Source organism: Ixodes scapularis, unplaced genomic scaffold (genome assembly GCF_016920785.2).
Source record: "Ixodes scapularis isolate PalLabHiFi unplaced genomic scaffold, ASM1692078v2 PGA_scaffold7__128_contigs__length_106722199, whole genome shotgun sequence".
Lineage (NCBI taxonomy): Eukaryota > Metazoa > Arthropoda > Arachnida > Ixodida > Ixodidae > Ixodes > Ixodes scapularis.
Window position 1 is genome coordinate 14,144,766 of NW_024609882.1, and position 24,344 is coordinate 14,169,109.

General features: G+C 48.0%; 1 protein-coding gene across 1 annotated transcript; it reads right to left on the bottom strand.

The window, feature by feature from the left end:
* Positions 1-37: 37 nt before the first annotated feature.
* Positions 38-23,934, bottom strand: LOC121833304. The gene is made up of 3 exons (XM_042286484.1): positions 23,639-23,934; positions 5,384-5,587; positions 38-200 (listed from the first exon to the last, which is right to left on the bottom strand). Exons 1-3 carry the CDS (start codon positions 23,932-23,934, stop codon positions 38-40), a joined length of 663 nt encoding a protein of 220 aa, XP_042142418.1.
* Positions 23,935-24,344: the final 410 nt, after the last annotated feature.

The window sequence follows — 24,344 nt, forward strand, 5'->3', positions numbered from 1 at the left end:
TTTTTTTTTTATTGACCAACGAAGTAGACGTGCATACCTACAATCTCGTTCGCATTGCCTCCTCAAGTTCTTTTCGCGTGATATCCTGCAACTCCCGCAAACTATTTTCCAGCCTCTTCCTCAGCTGCTGCTCTTCTGTGTCCAGTGTGGTCTGCAGTTCTGCTTGGAGTCGCTCATATATCAGTAGGCATGACCTCGAGCTGTAAATAAAATATTTGCCAAGTCAGACAAGAAAAAAAAAAAAAGAAACTTTATCGTTTTGCTCGATAAAACTACAAACACGAAAATAAAATGGACAATAGGAGCTCTGATGGCACCACAAGAACGCACACGGGTACCCTGTGTGAGACTATTTAGTGAAGTATTCATCTTAAAATGAGGCTTTCACCCGTGTTTTCGTAAACTTTCCGCGTGCTTTCTGGGAGGCGCTTCCCCGTTCCGCGAATGCGGCTACAGCACGGTAATCTTGCATGTGCCGGGAGTCGACCATCTGGAGCATTGGAGACTGGGCGGCAGCCTGCTGAAGACACCTTTTCTGCTCGTTCGCCGTCATTCGCCTAACAAATTATTTTAAACATTGTGTACACGGTCGTAGCTGCCTTCGAGAATACGTGGAAAGTTTTACGAGAGCGCAACACCGCAGGAAAAAGGCAAATTGTCGAACGCAAGTCTCGAGGCGTCATCAAAGGACAATAGACCATTTGCTTACCCAAGCAGCAAGGAGAATGCAGGGAACGGTGTTTCACACGCGCACGCCTTCCCCGTATAAAAGATTTCAAGTAAATAACAAGGATAAAGCGTTGACGAACTCGCGTGCAAGATGCCATTTGTTTTAGGTTTTTGCTTTAGAGAAGCTGCTACTGCTGAGGCCAGCACGTGCGGCGCGTGGAACACCAATCCCTGCATTCTCCTTGATGCCCGTCGAAGAGCTTCGTCTCTTCCTTCGTCTACTTATTAACATATTTGTCATTAAATATATATTTATATCCCCACTGGAAGTCAAAATTATGTTAGCTTAACTGCAGCAGGTAGATATACACTGACCTCTATGACAATTGCTGTATCGCGCATCCCCACTTGGTCGCTGCAGAGCGAGTGCGGCCACCGAAAGGCTATCTTGCATCTCGAAAAATCGCGTTTTTGGAGCGTTGCGGAGGCTGGCGATAGCGTGCTGAAGACACGTTTTCTACTTGTTCGTCGTCATTCGCCGAAGAAGGTCTGTCAAACCCAGCGTAAGCCGTGAGACTTGCCGTTGAGAACACGTGGAAATTTTTACGAAAGTGCAGCGCCGCGGGAAAAAGGCCCGTCGAAAGCAAGTTTCGGCGGTCTCGCGGCGTGATGAAAGCTTCCTTGGCACACCGCAGTGCTGCGTCTCTGTGCCTTCGCACGCTTGGACACCGACCAAGAATCGATACCGTGTGGATGTGTTTTGCGAGTGCAATGTACGTGAAGCCGTATGTGCCTCTGGAGCAGCGTTTTACTTTACTCTGACGACTGTATTTGTGCTTGCTACGCTCGCGGTCCAGAAACGAGCTTGATCCAGCGTGCAGTGGCGACGAAAGAGGGGGGCGGGGGAGGTACGTCTTTTTTTGTCGTTAGACGGTTTACGGAATACCGCGCAAAACAGCTCCTTATCACGGATCAGTGCGGGCTCATTATCAATCTAATTTATGGCACTTGGCGTTTGAGCGCGGCTCCCCTAACTGCGATTGGTCAACAGATTGCACACGACCGTATGGGCCGCGCTTCAAAAATTTTCATTCTCGCCGTCTTGTAGTTTTGCTTTGAAAACCCTCCTTACTCCATAGCGTACTCTCTGTTTGCGCTGCCATGTGATCCATCAAAGTGGATTTGGAACATAGCCATGGTTAATAGTGCATAAGTGCAACCGTACAGATTGCCCCCCCCCCCCCCCCCCCCTCCCTTTATTGATAGCAACTCGCCGGAACAGCTGGACAATCCAAAACTCCATGACCGATATATGACGCAAAGACATCTACGCGCGACACACCTTCCAAACTTTGCCGCGGCGCCGATTCTTGATCGTTATCCAAGCGTGCGAAGGCACAGAGACAGCACTTCGGCGTGCCAAGGAAGCTTTGATCTTGCCGCGCGACCGGCGAAACTTGCTTTCGACAAGTTGTGCCTTTTTTTCCTGCGGCACTGCGCTTCCGTAAAAATTTCCACGTGCATCAACGGCAAGTCTCACGGCTTACGCAGGGTTTTAAAGAACTACTTCAGCGAATGACGACGAACAACTAGAAAATCTGTCTTCAGCACGCTGCCGTCAGCCTCCGCAACGCTCCAAAAACGCGATTTTTCGAGATGCAAGATGGCCCGTCCGGTGTCCGCACTCGCGGAGTGGGAACGCGCGATCCAACAATTGTCGTAGAGATTAGTGAATATACGTAACGCATCCTTTAATAATTACGGAACTTCTTACAACCATGGAAAAAACAGAAAACAAAGAATGTGCGTGGCGCTGGCCGCACTCCATTTGTATTATGAACTGTAGTTCACCTCGCAGCGCATCGCGTCTCTCGGATCTTGGCTGTTGCTGTGTATCTTATTGTAGATCACTCGGACCCGTGTTTATTTTTTTTTTTTACGTATTTCTGAAATTTGAATAGGCAATAAGCATCTACGCTGTAAACAACATTTTGTTTTAATATGTTGGGCTGACTTTTTTTTTTTAATTTAGGCTTTTTAGGGAAAGTCGAACTTTGTGTAAGAAAAATGAAAGCGCGAGTCAGTTTCTCAATACTTCTACCCATTGCTCCTGACACGCCCTTTCGTATTTTCACTAAGGCTTTTACTTCCCAACTATTTAGTGTATATTTTTCCATTGCCGCCGCCACTGCTTGTAGAATGGCCGAGGACCCTGTCAAGCTGATTGATTAACTTTTTTTCTTCAGCCTCCCCTAATTCTTTGTTGAATGGAAAAATAAACTATTTGATTTAATTTGATTTGATTTTATATGCTTTCGGACAACACAAGATATTAATTGCGCTAGCAGAGCCACAATTCGTGGTGTGCGTGTTGATATATTTCCTCAAATATATTTTTTTTTTCGCCGCAATTATATTTTTTCCTTTCCCCTTCCCCGCTCCCCCGCCCCCTCTTTCCCGGTCAGCATTAGGAATGTTGCGAACTTTTGTCAAACCGGCTTTTTAGGTCGAACTTTCGGGGCTCGACTGCTTCGAACCGATTCGACGAACCTTCGAACTTCTAACCAGATTCGACCGGTTCGACTTTGTGGACAGTGTGGCCAGACCTTAATACAAGCATGTCTAGGTTTGTAAAAAAAAAAAATATGAAAAGGGTTATTTTAATGTTATGAACAGTTGCAATTAAAAGAAACTATTTCTAATCGCTGAAGAAGTTAATAACTTGATTTGTTGTACTGTATTAACTGAAATAACCAATCAGTGCTGCCCTTAATTCGTCCCTTAGCCATCACCACCCCATCCGAAGCCAAGTGGCCAGCCTGTCGCGCATGCGCATAGCAGTCGAACCTGAGTCGAAACTTCGTCGAACTTTTCGCAAGTTTGAAAAAGTCGAACCTGGTCGAACTCCAACCTCGACTGGTTCGCGACATGCCTTGTCAGCGTGTCCCGTATTTCGCTAGCAGCAAGGTGGTAACCCTAGGCCGTCCGTCCGGTGGCCGCATTCGCGGAGAGGGGAAGCGCGATCCAGCAATTCTCATAGAGATCGGTGGGTCCAACGAAGGGAAACATGAGGCAGTGGAATGGCAACTGGAGGTGAGGCTAATGAAGGAGAAGAAAGGTCGAGAAACAGTGGAAAAAGAGCTAGAAAGGATGGGATGGGAGCTGGAGGAGATGAAGAGACGGGGCACGGAGGGAGGAGCAGTTGACGAGGGCAGGGGACGTAGACGACAGTTTTTCGGCAAAGACAGCGGAACCGCTGTACAGTACGGTAGTGTAACGGCAACTCTCTACTCCAACAGCCACCATACCTGCGGTGCAGTAGACACAAAAGGGAAAGGGCAGATAGTGTGGGTGGTAGGAACTCCAATGTGTCTAGGTGAACAGCGGCCAGCAAAGTCGGGGGAGATAAAAGAGAAAGAGTCATGGGCGTACCAACCGGGGGGCAACCCTGGGGGGGGGGGGGGGGGGGTCTGGCAATCATAAACGAGTTGATACACCACTGGTAAGGGTGGCAGCTCTCCCAGGCAGGAGGATGAAGGAGGTGATGGACACAGCAGTAGAAATATTGACTGTGAACAAGGGGGAGAAAAACCTTATGATACTTCATGCTGGATTGAATGACGTCCTAGGTAGAAGGAGAAGGGACCTGACCACACACGTAGAGGAGGGTGCGAAGCAGGTGGGCGTCATAACCTCCACGATGGTGCACATTGTCATGTGCACCGTCCCGGTGATCAGGGGCCAAGGAGCACGTACAGAGGGGGCAGTCCAAGAGGCTAACAGGACCACCAAGATACTGAGCTCTAAGAACGGATATGAAGTCATGAATGTGAACAGGGAAGTACATCACGTAAGTCCTGCCTTCAGCCGAGACGGCATCCACTATGGAGAACTGACGGGGATGCGGGTGGGGCGGAGGATGGGCTCTAGGGCAAGGGCCTCTTCAGGAGCCGGCATAGCCCTCTGGTAGCTGAGGGTTCATATACAAATAGGAAGGCGTGGGAGGAAGCCTCGCAGAAGGAAGAAGCAGCAGCTCAATATAGGATTTATAAACATGCAAAGGAGGGGAGGGGGGGGAGGGGCAAAAGTAGAATAAAAATGGGAAGAGATTGCGGAACAATTAAATGATGAAAATTTTGCAGTGTATAGACTGGCAGAGACGCATATCTAGGAGATGTGGAGGAACCACCCTACTTGGCAGGTTAGTTTTGGGTGGAATGCAATCGCTGTGAAGGGGAGCGGAAAGGGGGCGGATTGCAAGAGCTAGTGAAAGGACAGGTCTGAGAAAAGGTAAGGGAAAGCTGCAGAGAATACATCTGGTTAAAAGGCAATATTAGAGGCAGTGGCTTATTAACGGGATGGGGTGGAAGGGGGGGGGGGGGGGGGGAGCCGAAGGTCCCTGGGCCCCGGGTACCAGGCGTCCCAGTCACGTGGGAGAGTGCCAGCTCTGGCAGCATACCCCCCCCCCCCCCCCCCCCCCCCCCGCTCTACTTGATGCGATCTCGGGCAGTGAACGGCGAAAGACCAGTGGAGAGCCCAGAGAGCTAAGGGTGTAAATGTGTGAAGCTCACCCTCTCCGATTTTGTTACTTTCTCCACTCCACGTGTCACACACCCGCGCGAAATCTGGGGCGCGCACACGCATGGGCGCAAAAACGTAATCCCCGAAAGAAAAAAAAAAAAAAAGGCGGGTAGGCAGGGCGTATGGTGCAGACCTGGGTGCCAGGCCCCTGGCTTGTCGGTCAGCGGACCAGAAGGCGACGCGTCTCGCCAGGCGCTGACGGCTGCGGCGGGTCTCCCTGGCGCAGAGGCTATTGGCCCGGACGAGGAAGGCCCTGAGACGATCCAGCAGGCTTCTCTGCGCCGCCCGAACCGCCAGGGGCGCTGAAACGGCCGGCACCCAGTGAGCGTCAAGCCACCTGCCGGCGGGGGTTCACATAACGTCCTATTAACTGTCGCAGTTAAAAAATGAAAGCCGTTTACAATTCCCTGTAACGCCGGTTAGAGCGCAGCTCTTGAGGAGGAAGATGGAAGCGTACTGAGGGATAGGTGACTCCTTGAGGTCACGTGACCCCCTTGAGGTCACGTGACTTCAGGGGGTCACGTGACCTCAGGGGCTCACGTGACCTCGGGGGTCACGTGACCTGAAGGTCACATGACCTTAGGGGTCACGTGATCCCCAGAAGTCACGTGACTTCAGGGGTCACGTGACCTTAGGGGGTCACGTGACCTCAAAGCGGTCACGTGACTTCTGGGGGTCACGTGACCTCAAGGGGTCAGGTGACCTCAGGGGGTCACGTGACCTCAAGGGGGTCACGTGACCTCAAGGGGGTCACGTGACCTCAAGGGGGTCACGTGACTTCTGGGGGCCACGTGACCTCGGGGGGTCACGTGACCTCGCGGTTACGCCGACGGCGACGCCGACGCCGTTCAAGCCGGCAACGGGCCCCTAAGAGCTGCGCTCTAAAACACTCGCTAGGTAGCGCAAGCTATTCAACGTTTGAAGAAGTTCTACTTTCTTGCGGTCACGGTTAGACCGGAAGATTGCTTCTTCAGCTGTCCAGTGTCCGCGCTTGATCGGCGTGGAAATGCACGGATCATTTACGCGGTCCAGCGCGACCTTCCCGCCTTCGGTGGAGCTTCGGTGTCTCCTGAGTCGCGTGCGCGCACGCTCAAGCAAAGAACGACTGGAGGCATCCGCAAGGGACGCCGTTCTTACTTTCTCAGAACAGGGGCGGATCCAAGGGTGGGGGGGGGGCGACGGAGCTGCCGCCCCCCCCCCCCCCCCCCCAAACTAAGTCGACCCCCCTCCCCCTTCTCGCATGGCAATTTGACATAGGTAGACCCCCGATCAACTCCGACCCCCCCCCCCCCCCCCCCCCCCCGTCCCCCCGAAATAAAACCGACTACCGCGCTTGCCAGGTGGTAGAAGTCTCGGTACTCAAGAACGAGGGTTCAAAATAGGGTAGGTCGCACCCCGGCTGGCACACTTGTACTCTGAACTTAGAGAACCACTCCGTCGAATGGGAGAATAGTATCATTACACATTCCCCCCCCCCCCCCCCCCCCCAGAAAAAAAAAAAGAAAATTTTGGTATCGTTCCTGTCTCAGAAGACAGACGATTGCACTCTTCACCCGACCTTGGCCCGACGGACTTTCCGCTTTCCACTCTTGAACGCGCCCACCCCCGCTCAGTAGGAGCGCAGGGTGGCGGTGATGTCAACTTGAATTACATCGGATATTAGTTAATTTAAATGAGAAGTTTTGGCTAGGTGCCTCAAGCCGCCGCCCGATTTAAAGGGTTCAGCCGTGTCCATCCGTCCATACTAAAGCATCTCGATAAAATTGGCGTTTCTTAGCGCTGAGGGAAGGTGCAAGACACGTGCCACGAGCGAGTGCTCCACCCTCCCGCTCATTTCAGTGAATGCATCGCCGCGCTCCCAAGGGCCCCGCGAGTATGCACGGGTATGCACGAGGCTCGTGCAGCGGCGCATTTGACGCCCAGACAGGAGGGGCTTTACTTGATATCCCGCTCTGTAGGCGATCGTCACGCCTGCCACCAGAGTCACGGCAAAATGCAGCCTTCGATACAAACCAATGGCTCATTGTCTCTGCCGAAAACACGTCCCTGCGCGCCATGCGCAGCGGCTCTCCTCTTTAGCTGCTAGATCCGCCAACGTATGCGGGAACTGTCCATAGGTGTGGCAGAATCCAAATCTACCTCTTTCGTAATTTACGCGCCCATTGTTAAAAGATCTGAAACACTGCACAATGGCGGAACATGCTACACCACAGAATACGGGGGTGTTGGAGAGGGGGGGCGGGGAGGGGGAGGGGGGGGTGGAACCGGCGCAGCATGGGGGCGGACATGATAAAGACGTGTGTGTTGTCGCACAGCACTTAGATGTGAGGCAGATCTGGTTAGTTTAAAAAAAAAAAAAAAAACGACTTTTAGTTTTTTTAATTATGACGAAACGAAACTGTATTCTATTTTGCAAGCGTCAAATACGTTTACAACTTTATTTTCTACGAGACAAAGGGCACATTCTTGAGACTTAGTGTGCTGTTTGGAGAAATATGCACTTTCTTTTCAGCCCATTTGTTTGGTTTCGGTTTTTCCCGTGATGTGATAACGCACACCTGCTTGCTTGTGGTTTTGTTTACATCGGTCAGATCACCGTTTCAGCTAGACTTCTCTGCGAAGTGCGACTGAAAACGCTCGTTGACGCTTATCAGAAGAATATCGTGAAACACACGAGAATCGTCGTGTGGGTAAGTTTTTCTTTTATTTTTTTTCTTTTATTTTTGTATTTGCAGACCTAAACTCGAGCTTGTGGAACCTAACAAGGACCTCCCCGTTGGCCTGCTTCCAGTACGAGTAGGCTGCCTTTATTACGCTGAGCTACAAACGCAAGCCGGTAGACATGACACTCAGCTGCCACCCGAGAGTCAGCCTGGGCGCATTCCAAAACAGCAGCTCGCGCATGCTCCAAATTCACGCGATGACTCGCGCAAATGTCAGACAGCTGAAAGACCTCCCAGTCGTTCCCGTATTGCTTATTTGAACGTGTTCGAGACGTTCTAGAGCATTTAGTAAGCTTCAGTCATGTGCTCAAACCCGATAGAGCTTCGAAGCAGGCGGAAATCAGCAAAGCAGAGTTCATTTCGTCTAATATGCACTGTTGTTTTCTAGGCTCCCTCAAACCTTTCCTTGTCCCTCATTTACGCGACTAACACTTTTTGAGTCAACCTGACTGACCAACCAGTTCTCTTTGGCTATAGAATCAAGTAATCAGTGTAACCATCCAGTCACTGTAACAACAACGTGCAGTCACGGCCAATAGCCACAACTTCCAGGCCAAACAAGGGATTGTAGCTAAGCAGTTTTAAAAACATATATGTTCATTTTCAAAAGAAGGCCCCTATCGCCCCAATCAATCATATTATCGCGTGAGAATGCTATTTACAATTTCAGGTTTCCGGCAAATCAGCAATGGCCAGTACCTGGGTGCTAGGATCGGTGCTTCAAAGAAGTCAATCGGCGTAGGATGTTGGTCCTATTCATCTGGAAGCCCGCCGGTAAAAGGAAAGTGTTGGAATGTGCCAAGGATATGTTTAGTGTGTTGATGAGCCTAGCTCATTGTTCTCCATGCATAGTCGTCTCAAATGATGGGCTCTCTGTTGGTACAATGATGCGTAAACCGCACTTTGATTTAGTGTGCCCGATGAGTTGAAGTCGCCCGTTAATTGACTCACAGCTGGCTGATAACCTACGTAGGACTTGTTTTATTCTAATTTGTTTCAAGTATTCCTTATAATACTGTAACCCTCCAGTAAATGTGATTTTATCGCTTGATAAAATTATTCTGATGAGTTTCAATCCTTGAGCCATTAATTTTTGTCAAAACATTCTTTTAATTGGCGGTTTATTTTTTTCCTTCATTAATATTTGTAGTGTTAAAGGTCTTGCCATATATTATTATTTTCTGAGCTCCCCATCAAAGATGTCATCTCAGCAATTGATGGTCAAAGGTGTTGTGAGAGTGACATGACCCGGAGCTTGTGGATGAATTAACATGATCAGCTTAATATTAATCATCCCATGCATTAACTATGAGTGTCTGGCATCGTAACACTGAAGCATGGGGAGGGACATCACAGAGGCGAAGCTTCAAAGCTGTAAAGCTGTGTTCATGCAAGTTTTGTTTGTGCCGTCCCTCCCTGTACTTCAGACCAGGGTTATAATGTCTGTTCTCAAACAACTTGTTTGCATTCTCGCCTTGACTGCGTATCTTCAGTTCTTGAATCAAAATGCATAATTTACTTGAATCCCAAAATCACTTTCTCCCAAAGGTGACACTTGAGGCCTACAATAAACCCACGATCAGAGAAAAGCAAACCGAAGGACGGGTAACACAAAGGTCTCAAAACACGGCAAGCAAGCTTTCCGTCACTTCGCCTGACGTCACTGAATAAAATATAGAGACCTCACTTGCTTGATGTCACAATACTTTGTCTATTCACTCGCATGTTGAACAAGAAATGCACATTGGGTCCAGGAACAGTGCCGGAAAGGGATCAAGAATGCAAAGTTTGGTGGCATAAAAATAAATGCAGCATATTTCTTGATCGAGCTATGAACAATCATGCAGTACTTCTAAAATGTTTTAATTATCGTTAAAAATCTTATTATTGGCCAGTTTCAAGGCAAGGAAAGAAAAATTACCTCGAAGGTTATTAGATAAAGTCATCCAAGCGTTTGCAAGGTCCAATTACCCAAACACGGTGGCATAAGCAAGAGAACTTACTGCTCACATTATAGGCGCCGGGAATCTTCCATATCGTGAAACCAAATTAAAAAAAAGGATTTACTTTCGAATAAGTAACCGCGAAGTTGAGGAGCCGTCAGCTGACGAAACTGAACAGTTTGAACCTCAACAACCGAGGCGTTTCTATCACCCAGTGCCTCATGGCCACACCACCACACCGTGAACATTCCAACTCTTCGTCGCATGATTATAATGCAATGTTGCAGCAAACAGGGTGAAACGCCACTACCACGCGGATTAACGAAACCTACGCGCTGCTGTCGACGGGGAACGAATCCTAGCTTGTAATTTCGCTTTTGAGTGGATCCACTCGCTCGTGTCGCCGTTAGAACACCTGCGATGGTTTCAAAAATACTCTTCCGTCTTTCACTCACATTACAGAAACAGTTTTAGCACGTTTTCGACACTTGAGCACGCAAAGCGAAGACAGCGAGGAGCATCGCACGTCCTGCACAACCAAAACACCGGCGGGAAATTTGAAATGTGCCTTTGCCAGTATTGGTCGGCGCTCTCTCGGTCCAAACAAAACCAAAACAACAAAAGAAACACTCGCAGCGCAGCGGAAGGCGGCGGGTGCCATTAAAAAGACGCGTATGCGGCTAGACTTTCTCGTCAACTCTAACTTGAAGAGCCATAGCAACATTGGTTTCCGTCTTTATCATGGCCGCCACCACGGAGCGCCGCAAAGGGGGAGGGGAACGCAGCTGTGCGTCTATTCTTGTCAGCCACAGCTCTTGCCAGGACCAAGCCAGCCAAGTTTCTGTTGAGACTAAAGGCTCATTCACACTGCCCCCATTTTCTTACGTTAAGTCACGTTACGTATAAGTCACCGAAACATTCCTGTCTTAAATGTCGTGTGTCATGCTTTCTCCTTGAGCTGGTAGCCTCGCTTGAAGCACAGAGGTCCCGGTGACTTCAACGTAATATTTCGTAACATAACGTAAGAAAATGGGGCAGTGTGAACCAGCCTTAAGAGTGTGCACTCAGGCAATGACCGGAGGGTGTAATGGTTTTCAGAGTACGACACTGTGCAGGACATGCCTGAACTGTTTTACGACCTTTGTATAGTGTCAGTGCTAATGTTTTTGCTTTACTGCTGTCCATCCTGCCCAACCTGCGTGCTTGGGACAGGGATCTCACTGTAAAGAACAAGTTACTTTTGTTCTTAATGAAGCTAAAGTTCGGAATTTCTTTTGTGAGCCTCGGCACTTTGTTTTCTGTCCACTTAACAACAGCATCGAGGACGTTGCAGAAAATTTTGGGACTGCTAAGTGTTGCCACAAAGAACTGGATTTTTTCAGCCAGGCCGCGAGGTGCTTGAGGAGTTACTTTCGAACTGCTTTCGATATCATTATCCAAACTGTAAATATATAATATACTGCATAGAGATCAAAACAGAGACAGTTGTCGACCAGAGAAGGATGCATTTATTCAACTACAAAGGTTGTCACTCTGTAAAGTTCTTTGTTGCTATGGCACCCAATGGAGCTGTCAGCTTCATTTCAGAAGCGTTCATTACCATAAATTTTAGATTGCTCAACATGATTTAGCCGGAAGATCGAATACTAAGCAATAAAGGTTTTCCACAAATTAAGAGTGCTGTTTCTATGCGATACTTGTGATGCCTGAGTTGAGTTGAGCTAGTTGCTGCATTACTAGGATAGGGCCAGCTTGAACTTGGGAGACGAAAAAAAAAACGTGAAAAACAAAGATAGAAGAAAGGTATCTCTATCTCTGTCGTTTTCTTCTATCCTTGTTTTTCACGTTGTTTCGACTCCCAAGTTCAAGCTGGCCCTATCCTAGTGTCCTTGTAATGCCTCCCAGTTTCTCTAGTGGTGCCCAGTTTACTGTAGAGCAAAAGGACGAAACTCACAATGTGACTCAAGGGAGGGTTCACGGTGAACGTATGATTCAAAGAATCAAAGTCTACAACATCTTAAATAATCGTTTACCGATAAAGTTAGTTCCGCACAGTAGTAAGATTTTTCACGCGTTGTGTTCTCGCAAACTTGCAGCCACATATAATGAAAAAAATCATAAGTGGCAAACTCTATCTAATTAACTAACAAAGCCTCTGCAACTACTGTACTGCAGAGAGTGTGATAATCAATCATTGGAATCCATAGCGTGGGTACAGTGTTCTTGACACTGTGTAACGAATCACAGTTCGTTACACAGTGATTGTGAATCAGTCACAATCACTGTGTAACGAATTTGGCACCTGCAGGCAGGAAGCTCAAACATTCATCGAATGTGTTTTCAGGTAGTCAATTTTACCTCGTGAAATTTTTTGGTGCAGTTCTCTTCCTGGAAAAACTTAGACCATTAAACTTGCAAAAGTCAGCAGTGGACATGTCCGCGGACGACAGAGTTATGGCGATACTATTAGCTTGTGGCACCATCTCCCGAAAGACGCAGTGAGTGAACGACCCAATCTGTTGTCTGCCCCTATCGGGAGATGGCACATCAACTTCATATTGTCTCTAACACCGTCGTCTGCAAACATGCCCGCCGTTGACTTTAGAAAGTTTTTTGCTCTGATTTTTCACAGAAAGAGAACTATGCCTTGAAATTTTACAAGGTAAAACTGATCGTCTGAAGTGCACATTCGGTGAAAGTTTGAGCTTTTTATGTGCAGGCTTCAATTTTTTCCGGTTCACTTCACAGGGTTAGAAACACTGTAGTCATCCTATATAATATAAAGCAAGAACAAACGGAGTAAGAACAAATCTTTGTTGCGACATCAGGAATGGCATTGCATTATTTCAACCCGAGTGTGGAACTTGCGGAACTCCAGAGTTTTCTGTGCCTTGTCATTCGCTGCTCTCTTTCTGTAAATTGCAGCATTTTGGTCGCACTTGGAAGGAAAGCAGACGCACAGCGATGGCAATCAGTTCGTCGCATGATGTTTCGTCGACATGAGATGTTCCATCGACACTTTGTTTCATCAAAAGCCTTCCCGTGTTTGTCTCATCAACGCAACTTGCGATGTTTCAGCGAACGCAATTCTGCTGTTTTTGAAACAAACTTTGTGCGTCTTGCCTAATTCAAGAGGGTTGAGAGAGGAGTGGGGGACCTGAGGCTTGGGTAAACACGCCCCTGTGAATCGTGCCCTAGCTTTACGCACTTGGTAAAACAAAAAAAAAAAAAAATGTTCTCACGGAATCACGGCAGGTTTGTGCTGTGCCGTACATCACTCAGACATCCGTTTATGGGTTGAGGGGCGTCGCCGTCGGCGTAACCGAGCGTTGCATTATGGGACGTTTCCCATAATGAATTTACGAGGTCCCTTGTGACGTCACACGGGCATACCCTCCCCTTTCTTCCTCCTCAAGAGCTGCGTCTTTCATTTTTTAATGCGAAAGCATTAACTATTCCATGGAGCGGAGCCGGCGACGTCAGTAATCGAAAAAGAAAAAAAAAAAAAAAAAAAACGCGCAAGAAGTGCCTATTTTCCCATTGGCTGAACAAAACGGCTCCTGATATCCATTGGCGGCCGCCGCTCTCGTGGCAGGCTTTGCCGAAAAAGGGAGAAGGGGAACTGCGCCAACAGAGCGCCCCCCCCCCCCCCCCCCCCCCTTTTTTTTTGGCAAAGCCTGCCACGAGAGCGGCGAAGCAATTTTTCGCCCTTTTCCCCTTTTTGTTACATTAATTTTTCTTTTTTAAACGGTACTGATGTCATACATTGTGACTGCAGATTGTGACTGCAATGGCACATTGCGAAGTTAAATCATTCTGCGCACCTCATTGTGACATTATCTGTCCTGTCGCCTGTGGAAAAGAGATGTCTTAATTATTTTCTTCTCTGGTTGTGGTTTCTTGTGTTCCCCCCTTCTTGAGTTTTTTTTTCTTCTCTTTTTCGGTCAATAAATTTTACATTTGCTTCACACCTTGGTGTATTTCTGCCTTGAGCCTCACGGTTACGTATATGATTAACAGAGCGTTTGCCTCTCACGCATTATCAAGGGCAGCAGCTGGTCTGAGCCACTTTAGAGCATTTCTAGTAAATTGTTGGCTTTTCAAGTTAGTTGTTTTGTGTAGAGCTTTCAAGCCAATTATACTTGCACAAAATATCGAGGCTCTGTATTAATGGAGTGCGAACATGGCAAAGTAGAAGTCAGCTGCTGTCTTCCGAAAGGCGCACCCACATGGAAACACATTTCGGACGCTGTGCGAACGAGCTCTTTAGAAATGTTTTTTTAGGCCGTCTAGAAATAAAATAAATAATTCAGTTCACACTCAATTGTCCATTCAATGTAGCGGTCAATTGAAGGACGGGCAGGCACAAAGATCTACAGTTTTTTTTTTGTCTTGTTTTTTTACCGCAAAAATGAACTAGGCATCGCCGAACGCTCATTTTCCACCCAAAGGTAGCGCTAGAGGTCACAACCAGATGCCAAAGTTTCAGCCCGATCCGGTATTTTATTCAAAAGTTATAAGTGATTTTCTGAAAATTTCAATGGTAAAATGGAGCCCATTTTTGCCTCTTTTCGGTTTCTAGTGCCATAGAGCCCCATGTCAGGCAAGTAGCCCGGGGGGGGGGGGGGGGGGGGATATGAAGCCCGGGCCCCCCTTTGCTGGGGCCTCCTCTCCCCCTCCCCCTCATACAGCATTTTGTCATGGACGGCACGGGACGGATGTCAAGACGTAGACGGAACAGAAAATAGACAGGACGACGTCTCAATTGAGACGTCTATTTTCTGTCCCTTCTACGTTTTGATGGTTCTTCTCTACCCCAGTCTCAGGTTCATTCAACATAGTCAAATCTCTGTCGAGAGATGGGATGCAACGAGTGGTGGCCTCGCCCGGTTAATGCTGGAAGCTCAGTCCGGGGCCCCGTCCGAAGGAAACGCTCATCTCTAACCTTCGTTTCTCTTGAAAACGGAACCAAGAAAACGGAACTGAGCACGCGGTTCCGCAGCGCGAGGGACGTCTGCTTCCGCAACTCGTTGACGCTGACACACACACGAACGCACACACAAACATACACAAAATAAACAAAAAAAAAAAAAAGCAGCAGCAGTGTGCAGCGTTTGCAGTTCTCACAAACTACGAAAAAGGCACGTTGAAGAGCTTACCCGGATAATAAGGATTTCGTAAAGCCTTCATCGACTGGAGCCTAAGACAGCAAAACCAGGTCGCACTCATGGCGCAACTGTGTCCCACTACGCGGAGCCGATCCATAATTCACATCGTTGCGTAATATTAGGACGATCGAGTGAGGCTACCCACTGGGTTTTGTGAAAAGCAAAACTACGATAGACCTCCTTCGAAAACTTTGATGTAGCTCGTTGACATAGAAACATGCAAGTCCTGTGACCCTCGAAACGACATCACTGCGGTGAATTCATGCAGCGCTGCCTCTCAGCGCGTCTCGCCAACACCGCCTAGAAGACAAGGCATCATCGCTAGACTCCGTTCACTCTCAGTATACTCGAAGCTCCGCCTTCAGGGCGAACTCGCTGGCTTCCGGGGTGCTTTCGTTGCGGAGTGGCGGAGAAAAACTCACCGGAGAAAAGCTCACCGGCCCTTGAGCGGAGGCGGAGAAAAGCTCACATAAAATTATATTTTTTCTTAGCTTAGAAAATTGTGCGACACACGTGACAATTTAAAAATTAGAATTCGATCACTTCTTTAAAATAATTGTCCTCTTTTTTGTACTCTTATTGAGGTTAATTGGGCATATTTACTACTTCCTCAGAAATCAGTAGTCACCCATTGCGTACATTAATGACGCCACGAGTATAAAATCAGACAATGGGATACCCGTAAAAAAGATAACAATTTATTTGTAGCTCCACAGTGCGCCGTCGAGCTCTGTCATGATAAAAAGTTTTTTTTTTTTTTTTTTTTTTTTTTGCGAGCTAATATGAACAGCGGTGGGTGAACCGTTTCAGCTGCAAAGTTTGTCTGGTGCCTGATAAATGGAATCCCGGAGAAAAGCTCACCGGAGAAAAGCTCACGACAGAAAAGCTCACCGGAAATAAGCTCACCGGAGAAAAGCTCACCGCAAAACCGACGGATGCGGAGAAAAGCTTACCAGCCATTGAGCGTATGCGGAGAAAAGCTCATCGATTTTTTTTTCTTCTTTTTGTATGGAGGCTGTTGGATCATGCGTAACATATGTCAATTTATTATCATTAAAATTCGTCAGTTTTGTCAAAAATAAAATGTACTTTTTGTATTATTTGCTAAGCTTATTAAGTATATTGCTTTCAAATTAATAATGGCGGGCGAGTGTTTTCTGTGGCTTACTCTCTAGGCAACTAAAGCCTAACTGAAAATTTTATGAACTTGAATAACAGGAAAAAGTTTGAAAACTTACGTCTCCCTAAAACCTAAAAATCAAAACTGTAAACACCGAAAATCCGTAAATGCATGCGCAACAACGCGGTGCCTGAAATTCTCTTTCAAGCTTCTGTTAACCTTTGAAAACAGGATAACACAGTCAGTAGAATATCGAGGCTTGTTTCTTCCACGGACATGCACGTTTTCTAGCCACTCGTGCTGGTGTTTCCACACGTTGCCTTTGTGTGACAGTGCCCTTCTACAGCAAACCACTCATGACCTTCAGAGCTGCCCACTGGCACCGTTGTTACTCGTGACCTACATAAGAACTACAGTCTTCTGTAAGGTAGCGAATAGGGCGAGTTGGTAAACGTTCTAAATGATGAAAACCGCTCAAACAACGACGAAGGACTGAAGACAACAAACACGACACGACGAAGCTGTTCTCGCAACTAAAGTTTTTTTAGTGAAATGAACGGAAAGAAAACAGCGTAGCCGGCACTGATTACATCAACAAACACCTACCTATCTATTAGGCACTACATAATATTTGGAGCTGAAACGGTTCACACATATTAGCTCACAAAGAACAAACCTCTTTATTTGACAGAGCTATAGCGATGGCGCACTGCCAAGCTGTCAATGAGTTGTCTTTTTTACCGGCGTACGATGTTCTGATTTTATACTTGCGGCTTCAGTAATATACAGAATGGGTGATTACTAATTTCCGAGGAATTAATAAATATGCCCAATGAACTTTAAGAATATAACAAAAAATAGGACATATTGTTTTAAATGAAGTGACGAATGCGAATTGTGTTAAACTGCCGCGTTTGACGCAGAATCAGCTAAGATAAAAAAAAAATCGGTGAGCTTTTCTCCGCATCCGCTCAAAGGCCGGTGAGCTTTTCTCCGCACCTGCCAGTTTTGCGGAGAGCTTTTCTCCGGTGAGCTTTTCTCCCCCGCCCGATAAATGAGTCGGTGTTTGTTGGTGTAATTAGTGTCGACTACGCTGTTTTCTTTCTGTTTTTTGTTCACTAATAAAGCTCTAGTTGCGAGAACACTTCGTCCTGTCGTGTTGTCTTCACTCTGCCTTCGTCGTTTGAGCGGTTTTCATCATGTATAACGCTTACCAACTCGCCCAATTCGCTACCTTACAGAATACGAGTTCTTATATAGGTCACGAGTGAGAATGATAACAGTGTGCAGCTCTGAAGGTCATGGGCGGTTGTCCGTAGAAGGGCACTATCACACAAAAGCAACGTGTGGAAAAACCAGCCCGAACGGCTAGAAAACGTGCCTGTCCGTGAAGAGTAAACCACAGAAAACACTCGCCCGCAATTACTGTAAAATCCTTTAAAGTGGTACTGAAGTCAACAATGAGAAAGATCGTTTTTGATCATATTTCTTTTAGAATGTGTTAGCAGTCAAGTACTATATTGTCGCGAATGAAAGTGCCAGTTCCTTCCATCTCAGGTCAATAGATAAACATGCGGAGACTTTTCTCTCGCGGACTACACTGTGAGGACCAATGAAAGCCCTAAAATACGCGCAGCTTTCGAATGATTTTATTATACCTCGTTTCGTAACGAGTCTGATAGGTACGCATTTGGATAAGACTCCTCTTTTTCTCAGCGGGTTGAGCCATCGCTTGCAACTCGCCAAGCGCCCTTCGTCGACCATTTCACTCGGAAGAAAATTCTTCCGCTTTTAACGAGGAAATGAGCTACGCACGGCTGCGGTTTCGTTTTTTTTTTTTTCTTTTTTTTTTTTTTTTTTGGGGGGGGGGGGGGGGGGGGGGGATGCTTAGAGCGTCTAGATTGACTTGTCACCACAAAAGGTCGATCTCAGAATCGACTTCAGTGCCCCTTTAAGTTTGCGAGCCATTAATTTTTGCAAATTTCGCGAATTGAAAAATTTGCGAAATTTAATGGCACGTGAAAATTGGAACAATGCAGCTGGCGACTGGAATTCGCAAAATTTAGTGGCCGCGATTTTGAACTCCATGTCCGATTCGCAAAAAATAGGGGCCGCGAAAATAAAGGGTTTTACAGTGTTCATTTGGGAGCAAGATATCCAATCAGTTTCACAAGTATTAAAAAAAATTGACAATTTCTTTTTTGCAGAACTAAAGAATTTTAATGACAATAAATTGATGTATGTTACCATGATCCGACAACTTCCATAAGAAAAAAAAAAGAAGAAAGAAATATCGGTGAGCTTTTTTCTTTATCCGCCAGTTTTGCGGTGAGTTTTTCTCCGATGAGTTTTTCTTCGGCGCTGTTTTCCTTAGAATGTAAAACAGTACTTTACATTTACAATAATCCTTTCGTCTGCATTGTTATCAGCGTTCGGAAGAATTGAATATTCAGTTTCTCATGTTGAAAATACATGTGATGGTAAAGAATCAATATTTTGTAGCTGCATTGAATTAAATCAAAATGATCTGATTTAGATAAAATAAATACGAGTTAAATAAAAAAAACATGATTAACCTTCATTAAAAAAATCTCGATTTGTTTTTCTTTTTAGTGGGCCTTGTCTGGTGGGCCCTTCCCGCGCATGTAAACATGATCTTGTTGGTCGGGGACCTCTGACCAATAACTTACCAGAGTAAAGCGCACTCATATAGGACGTGTGCCGCTCGCTTGTCCTGAAACATACCAGACGACCGTGGCGCCGTCTTGCGAGTCTGCTACTAAGCGGGCACGCGTCCGATGACATTGCAGAAAAAGGTCTAGCGGAGAGGATTTCGAGAGCATTTTCGACTCTCACCGAGCACGCGACGGATTATGATCGCGTAACGTTGCGTTTGAATGCCTTATCATTATAGTACGCTTGTGCATGCGCTGACCACGAACTTCTTTGAAGCACACGTATTCAAAGTTCGCAACGTCGCCATCGGGATGGCGCCACAGAGGACGCATAGCAACGGAGATTGCACTGGACTGGCTGGTTATATGGAGCGACGCCATGACCTAACACCTAGCAACCGAAGATCGCCGGCGACGTCCCCCTTCGCCAATTTTGGCGCCGCGCAGTTGGGGACGGCGGGTGTATTCCCGGCATACCTCGGCAAACCTCACTCATGAGGGCCCTCACTCACCTTTACTCACCCTCATCTTCACATGTGAGGTGAGGTGAGGGTGAGTGAGCTTCTGAACCAGGAAAATTCATGAGTGTGAGGGCGAGTGAGGGTCGTGAGGGCTGTGAGGGCTCTGAGGACCATGATTGCGTGAGGGCCGTGAGGCGTGAGGGGTGTGAAGGCCTTGAGTTGGCTTGAGTGCGTGAGGGGCGTGAGGGCGGTGAGCGGCGTGAGGGCCATGATGCGTGAGGGGTATGAGGGCCGTGAGGGCGGTGAGTGCGTGAGGGGTGTGAGGACCGAGAATGCGTGAGGGGCATGAGGGCGGTAAGTGTGTGAGTGGAATGAGTGCGTGAGGGGTGTGAGGGCCGTGAGGGCGTGAGGGGTGCGAAGGCCATGAGTGTGTGAGGGGCGTGAGGGCGGTGAGTGCGTGAGGCCCCCTTCAATCTCAAGAAAAAAGGGTGTAAAAGGGTGTATCGTTACACCCTTCGTCGCATATAATACACCCCAAAACTTCATTTCGACGTACTGAGCCCTATAGTCCAACAGACGGCCCCAAATTTTACGAGGGGCTTGATAGCCGTGTGGTACAAATTATTAAAATAGCTAATGTACGTTTTACCGACTACAAAAAAAAATAATCGGGGTTTTCTTGGCCCTACTGTAAAAAAAAAACTCGGTGTTTTCTTTATGTGGTCTTTGATACGTACTTTAGCTATATAAAAAGTTATATCGTATCGTTATGAAGCCCCTCGTAAAATTGGGGCCGTCTGTTCGATTATAGTGCGCTGTACGTCGAACTAAAGTTTTGGGGTGCATTATATGGGACAAAAGACACCGTTTTACACCTTTTTTTCTTGAGAGCGTTCAGACGGAGTCACTTTCTCATCAATTTTGTTGTTGCTGGCGGGTTGTTCCCTAGCTTGCCCTAGATCGACACAAATTGCTGAGATCGGGTCCGGCTCGAAACAAGCGAGCTACTCGGAGCAGTTCGAAAACGTTTGAAGAGGCTCCATCCAATCAGGGACGCGATATTTTCACGTGATACCTCGTGCCGGTGATGACGACAACAAAAGACTTGGTTCTGGTTTGAAATTGATCGCTTTAGGAAATAAACTGTTTCAGAAAGATGCATTAGTATTCTCAACGAGATTTAAATGTATAAAAACACGTTTATAGCGCGTAATTGTGTGTCTAAATAGTGCAAGAAAAATGAAATTTCATGATGATGATGGCAAATTGAAACAATTGGGTGCTGCGTGTGAACGCGGGTGGCCCGTGTTGCTGGCGTTGCGACGTCAAGTTTCTGGGCGAAATTGCGTGCGTGAGGGCCGTGAGGGCGGTGAGTGCGTGAGGGGCGTGAGGGCCATGAGTGCGTGAGGGCCGTGAGGGCGGTGAGTGCGTGAGGTGCGTGAGGACCGTGAGGTTCAGTGAGGGTGAGTGAACGGCTGAAGGTGAGTGTGACTGTGAGGATGAGGGTGAGTGAGTGGCTAAAGGTGAGTGTGGTTGTGAGGGGGTGAGTGAGGGGCTTAGGTGAGTGTGGCTGTGAGGGTGAGTGAGAGCGACCTAAAATGCCAACCTATTTCCCGGGCCGCGTGTCAACCCAGCCCGGTCCCCCTGTTCACGCCGCTTTGCGGCTACAGTCTGTTGATGGCCCGTCGCAAGACATTAGCCCACCTTGGCCTACCCGTACACGCCGCCTCGCGGCGCTCCGTCAAAAGCCCAAGGACGCCCTCGCCCCGTTGTCAGGTGCTACGTCACGCGGTTGGCGTGCAGGTGTGCGCTCTGGACGATTTGGAAGCCCGCCGTCTTTGGAGACCTGTGGACGAACACGGACTGCGATTCCGTTCTTCGGCCGGCCACGCCGTTCTTGACGCTCAGTCGTATTACCACGTCATCGGGCCGTAAGCGCACGGCGTCGTCGCCCCCGTGTGCACAACGTGTATGCACAGCAACGAAATGACTCTGCCGTTTTCCGCGCATCGCGCGCACGCCTTTCATGCACACGCTATGTGACCCGATCTGCTTGCGCCAGGGAGAAGAGAGGTTCCGGGAATATTCACCCCGCGGAAAATGCTGAGAGACTGCATTCACCATGTTTTGCTTTATTTAACCGCAGAGCGATATGCTGACAGATTTCTTCGAGAATCAGCGTGGCGGCAGAAGCGATGTTAAAGGCCCGTTCACCCACTTGCAACCGTGCAGGACCGACTGAGACAAGACCGGTCTTTAAGCCTCTTGCTACAGCTTAGGACAGGATGCGCCGCTGCGGAGCAGGCCCTAAGCCGTCACAAGAGGCTTAAAATCCGGTCTTGTCTCAGCCGGTCGTACTCGGTTGCAAGTGTTTAATGCGTTAGCATTAGAACGCTCGTTTTCACGAAAGCCCGCCGGTGTCACTCCGTGCGTCCGTTTGCTAGCGCCGTGCATGTGGCGTAGCAAGGAGAGTGGATTGGTGAGGGGGTATCGTGTTCAAAGATTCTATGTCTCACCACAGCGGTAGGGAGAGAAAGAGAGAGGGCGTCAGTGCTTCAGACGAACACGAGCGTCGCACAGCTCGCGCGGAGCCAGAGATGAGCAGGCGCTGCGCCGCTTCGGAATGCGGCCCAGCTGAGTTGTCGCTCCGTCGGTGGATGGGCTTCTTTCCACGGGTCAGATGGCTGACCGTAACCAAGAGCGACGATGGAAGAAAGCCAAGGCCACGCGTCGGCGACTTCAGGCCGAGACAGAGGAAGAACGTGAGCGTCATTTGACTGTTGCCGCACAGGCAAGGCGACGGAAGCGTGCGGCGGAAGGCGAAGAAAAAAATTAAAAGAGGGTGAGAAAAGGTTGAAAACTGGTCATAAACAATTTCAAAGGGCTCATAAACGAATAGAAAGGGGTAATAAACGACAAGAAAACGGTGATAAACGAAAGGCAAAAGTCCCTAAATGACTAGAAAGGGGCGAAAAAGGGCTGATAAAGAACCAGTGCTAACACATTTTCATCGAATGAACCTCATTGATCGTCGAATAATTTTTTATATCCGCTTACCGAGAGGTTTAAAAGCTCCAACTTCGATATACCGCAGCAATGAGTGGAACCCAGATGCAAATCGACAACCGCCACGTCACTTGTCTTTCAAACGCGCTTGTGCCCGGACGCGGTTATGTCAACGTGAAACTGGGAGACGAAGAAGGTCGTCAAGGAAGGAGACGATCGGCCACAGTAATTGTGGGCGTTATCTTCCGGGCGTGTGAGGACAAACAACCAAGCTGTGTTCGAATTAGGCAGGCGCGCTGCTCGTGCTGGCTCCTGCAGCAGTTAGGTTGTTACGCCAATGACAAATGGCATTTTGCACCTTGCGCTTGTCGTTTTATTTTAGGCATTTACTTCGATTGTTTCCTGCAGACCGGGCGAGCACGTGCAGCGCTTGTATATTTACAGACCTGCCCCTTGGTATTCCAATCAGTCGTCAAAACGTCGACGTTACCACACTTTCAGAAATCAAAACCCTGAGGTCGTGATCAAAATAAAATAGATCTAGCCCTGTTCATCGGCCAGGATTCACCAAAACCAAAAACGCTACTTAAAAAAAGAAAGAAGAAAAAATGCGCCCCCGCTTTTGTTTTACGCACCCATGTGAGAAACACTTCGAGCTTCGCGCGCCAATGTTACTGCTAATGCATTTGATGTTCACCAAAATGCTAGGAAGATTTCTCATGCCGCATGCCCGTCAATATGGTGGACCGAATCACCTCATGTAGTTGCCCTCATTATTCCTAATATTTTCTCGCTGGCTGCACGAGGGCTGACAGCACTTTCCAGTTACCCATTGTGGCGGCGTTCTACATGGACGTATGGTTTTATTGGCGTATTACGCCTCGTCCCGCAAACATACTAAAGAAAGCAATTACTCTAAAAAGAACTATCCCAATCGGCACGAACTTGAACAAACGTTTTCACAGCATGCTTTCAACGCCGCAGTGCATTTTATAAATGTGAGTCGATCACTGCCGGTCAGAGACATATTGGTCTTCACGCCTTGCTTGCAGGTTCGACTTGCTCGAAACGAAATTATAGTCTGTCTTATTTTTAACTAAGATCATTGCATAAGAAACGGTTGTCAATGCCAGGCTTGGATGCTCTCTGATGCCAGCCTTGACACGGATCTTTTTTTTTTAGATTATATATCGAATGATTCCATCTCGAGCAAGCCTGGGAAAGTGCCACGTACTGCAATTGCATAAGAACGTCGTACGTTCTATAAAAAATACCTTTATGGCACTCCGTACCTGAGTGACTGACGCTCGCAGCGCGCCATGACGTTCTCGGGCAGGACGCGGTACAGGTCTTCAGCGTCAGTGACCAGCTCTTCCTCGAGCATGCGCAGCAGGGCAGGGAGGCTCATCTCGCCGTCGGTGCCTTCGGCTTCGGGACCCCCGGAGGCGCGTTCGGCAGCGTCCTCGGGGTGGCTGCTGGAGCGAGCTCCCGACTGGCGCGTGTTTTCTGCCGACATGGCGTCCAAGATGGCGTTCTTGAGGAAGTCCAGCACTTCTTCCAAGCTGTCCTCCGGCACCGTCAAGTTCATCAGCGAACGGATCACCGCCCTGTACCGTGGTTCGATCGAAAAAGACCCTCAACAACAACACTCGATTTTGTTCGTGTATTTATTTATTGAAAGTGCTGACTCGTTTGATATCACTATTGTGTCCGAGACGCGTGTCCGACTAATGCGTTTACCGTCCAATTCCAGCCATGCATCGAAATTGGTACCGAAGCGGCAACAAATGACGTCACAAAAGCCGGAGTGTCATGCTGTCGGATGTCGCGATCCTTGCGGTTGACGCTAGAAGTCCCGGCAAGAAGTAGGAGCGAACACGAGTGGCGTCGGAGGGTCCCAACGCCTGGTTCCTGACTGGGACTGTCAGGCTGGGCTCTACGTTGGACACTCGGCGGGAGAGTCGGCGAGATCGCCGACTTTCTCGCCGGGTGTCCCTT

Excerpts from the sequence above, each read along its gene's own strand:
- LOC121833304 (XM_042286484.1), bottom strand. The coding sequence starts at position 23,934 with ATGAACTTGACGGTGCCGGAGGACAGCTTGGAAGAAGTGCTGGACTTC. Across the intron at positions 5,588-23,638 it reads TGCGAGCGTCAGTCACTCAG|GTGGCTTGACGCTCACTGGG; the intron begins GTACGGAGTGCC and ends CCCCGCCGGCAG. Across the intron at positions 201-5,383 it reads GCCAGGGGCCTGGCACCCAG|CTCGAGGTCATGCCTACTGA; the intron begins GTCTGCACCATA and ends TTTTATTTACAG.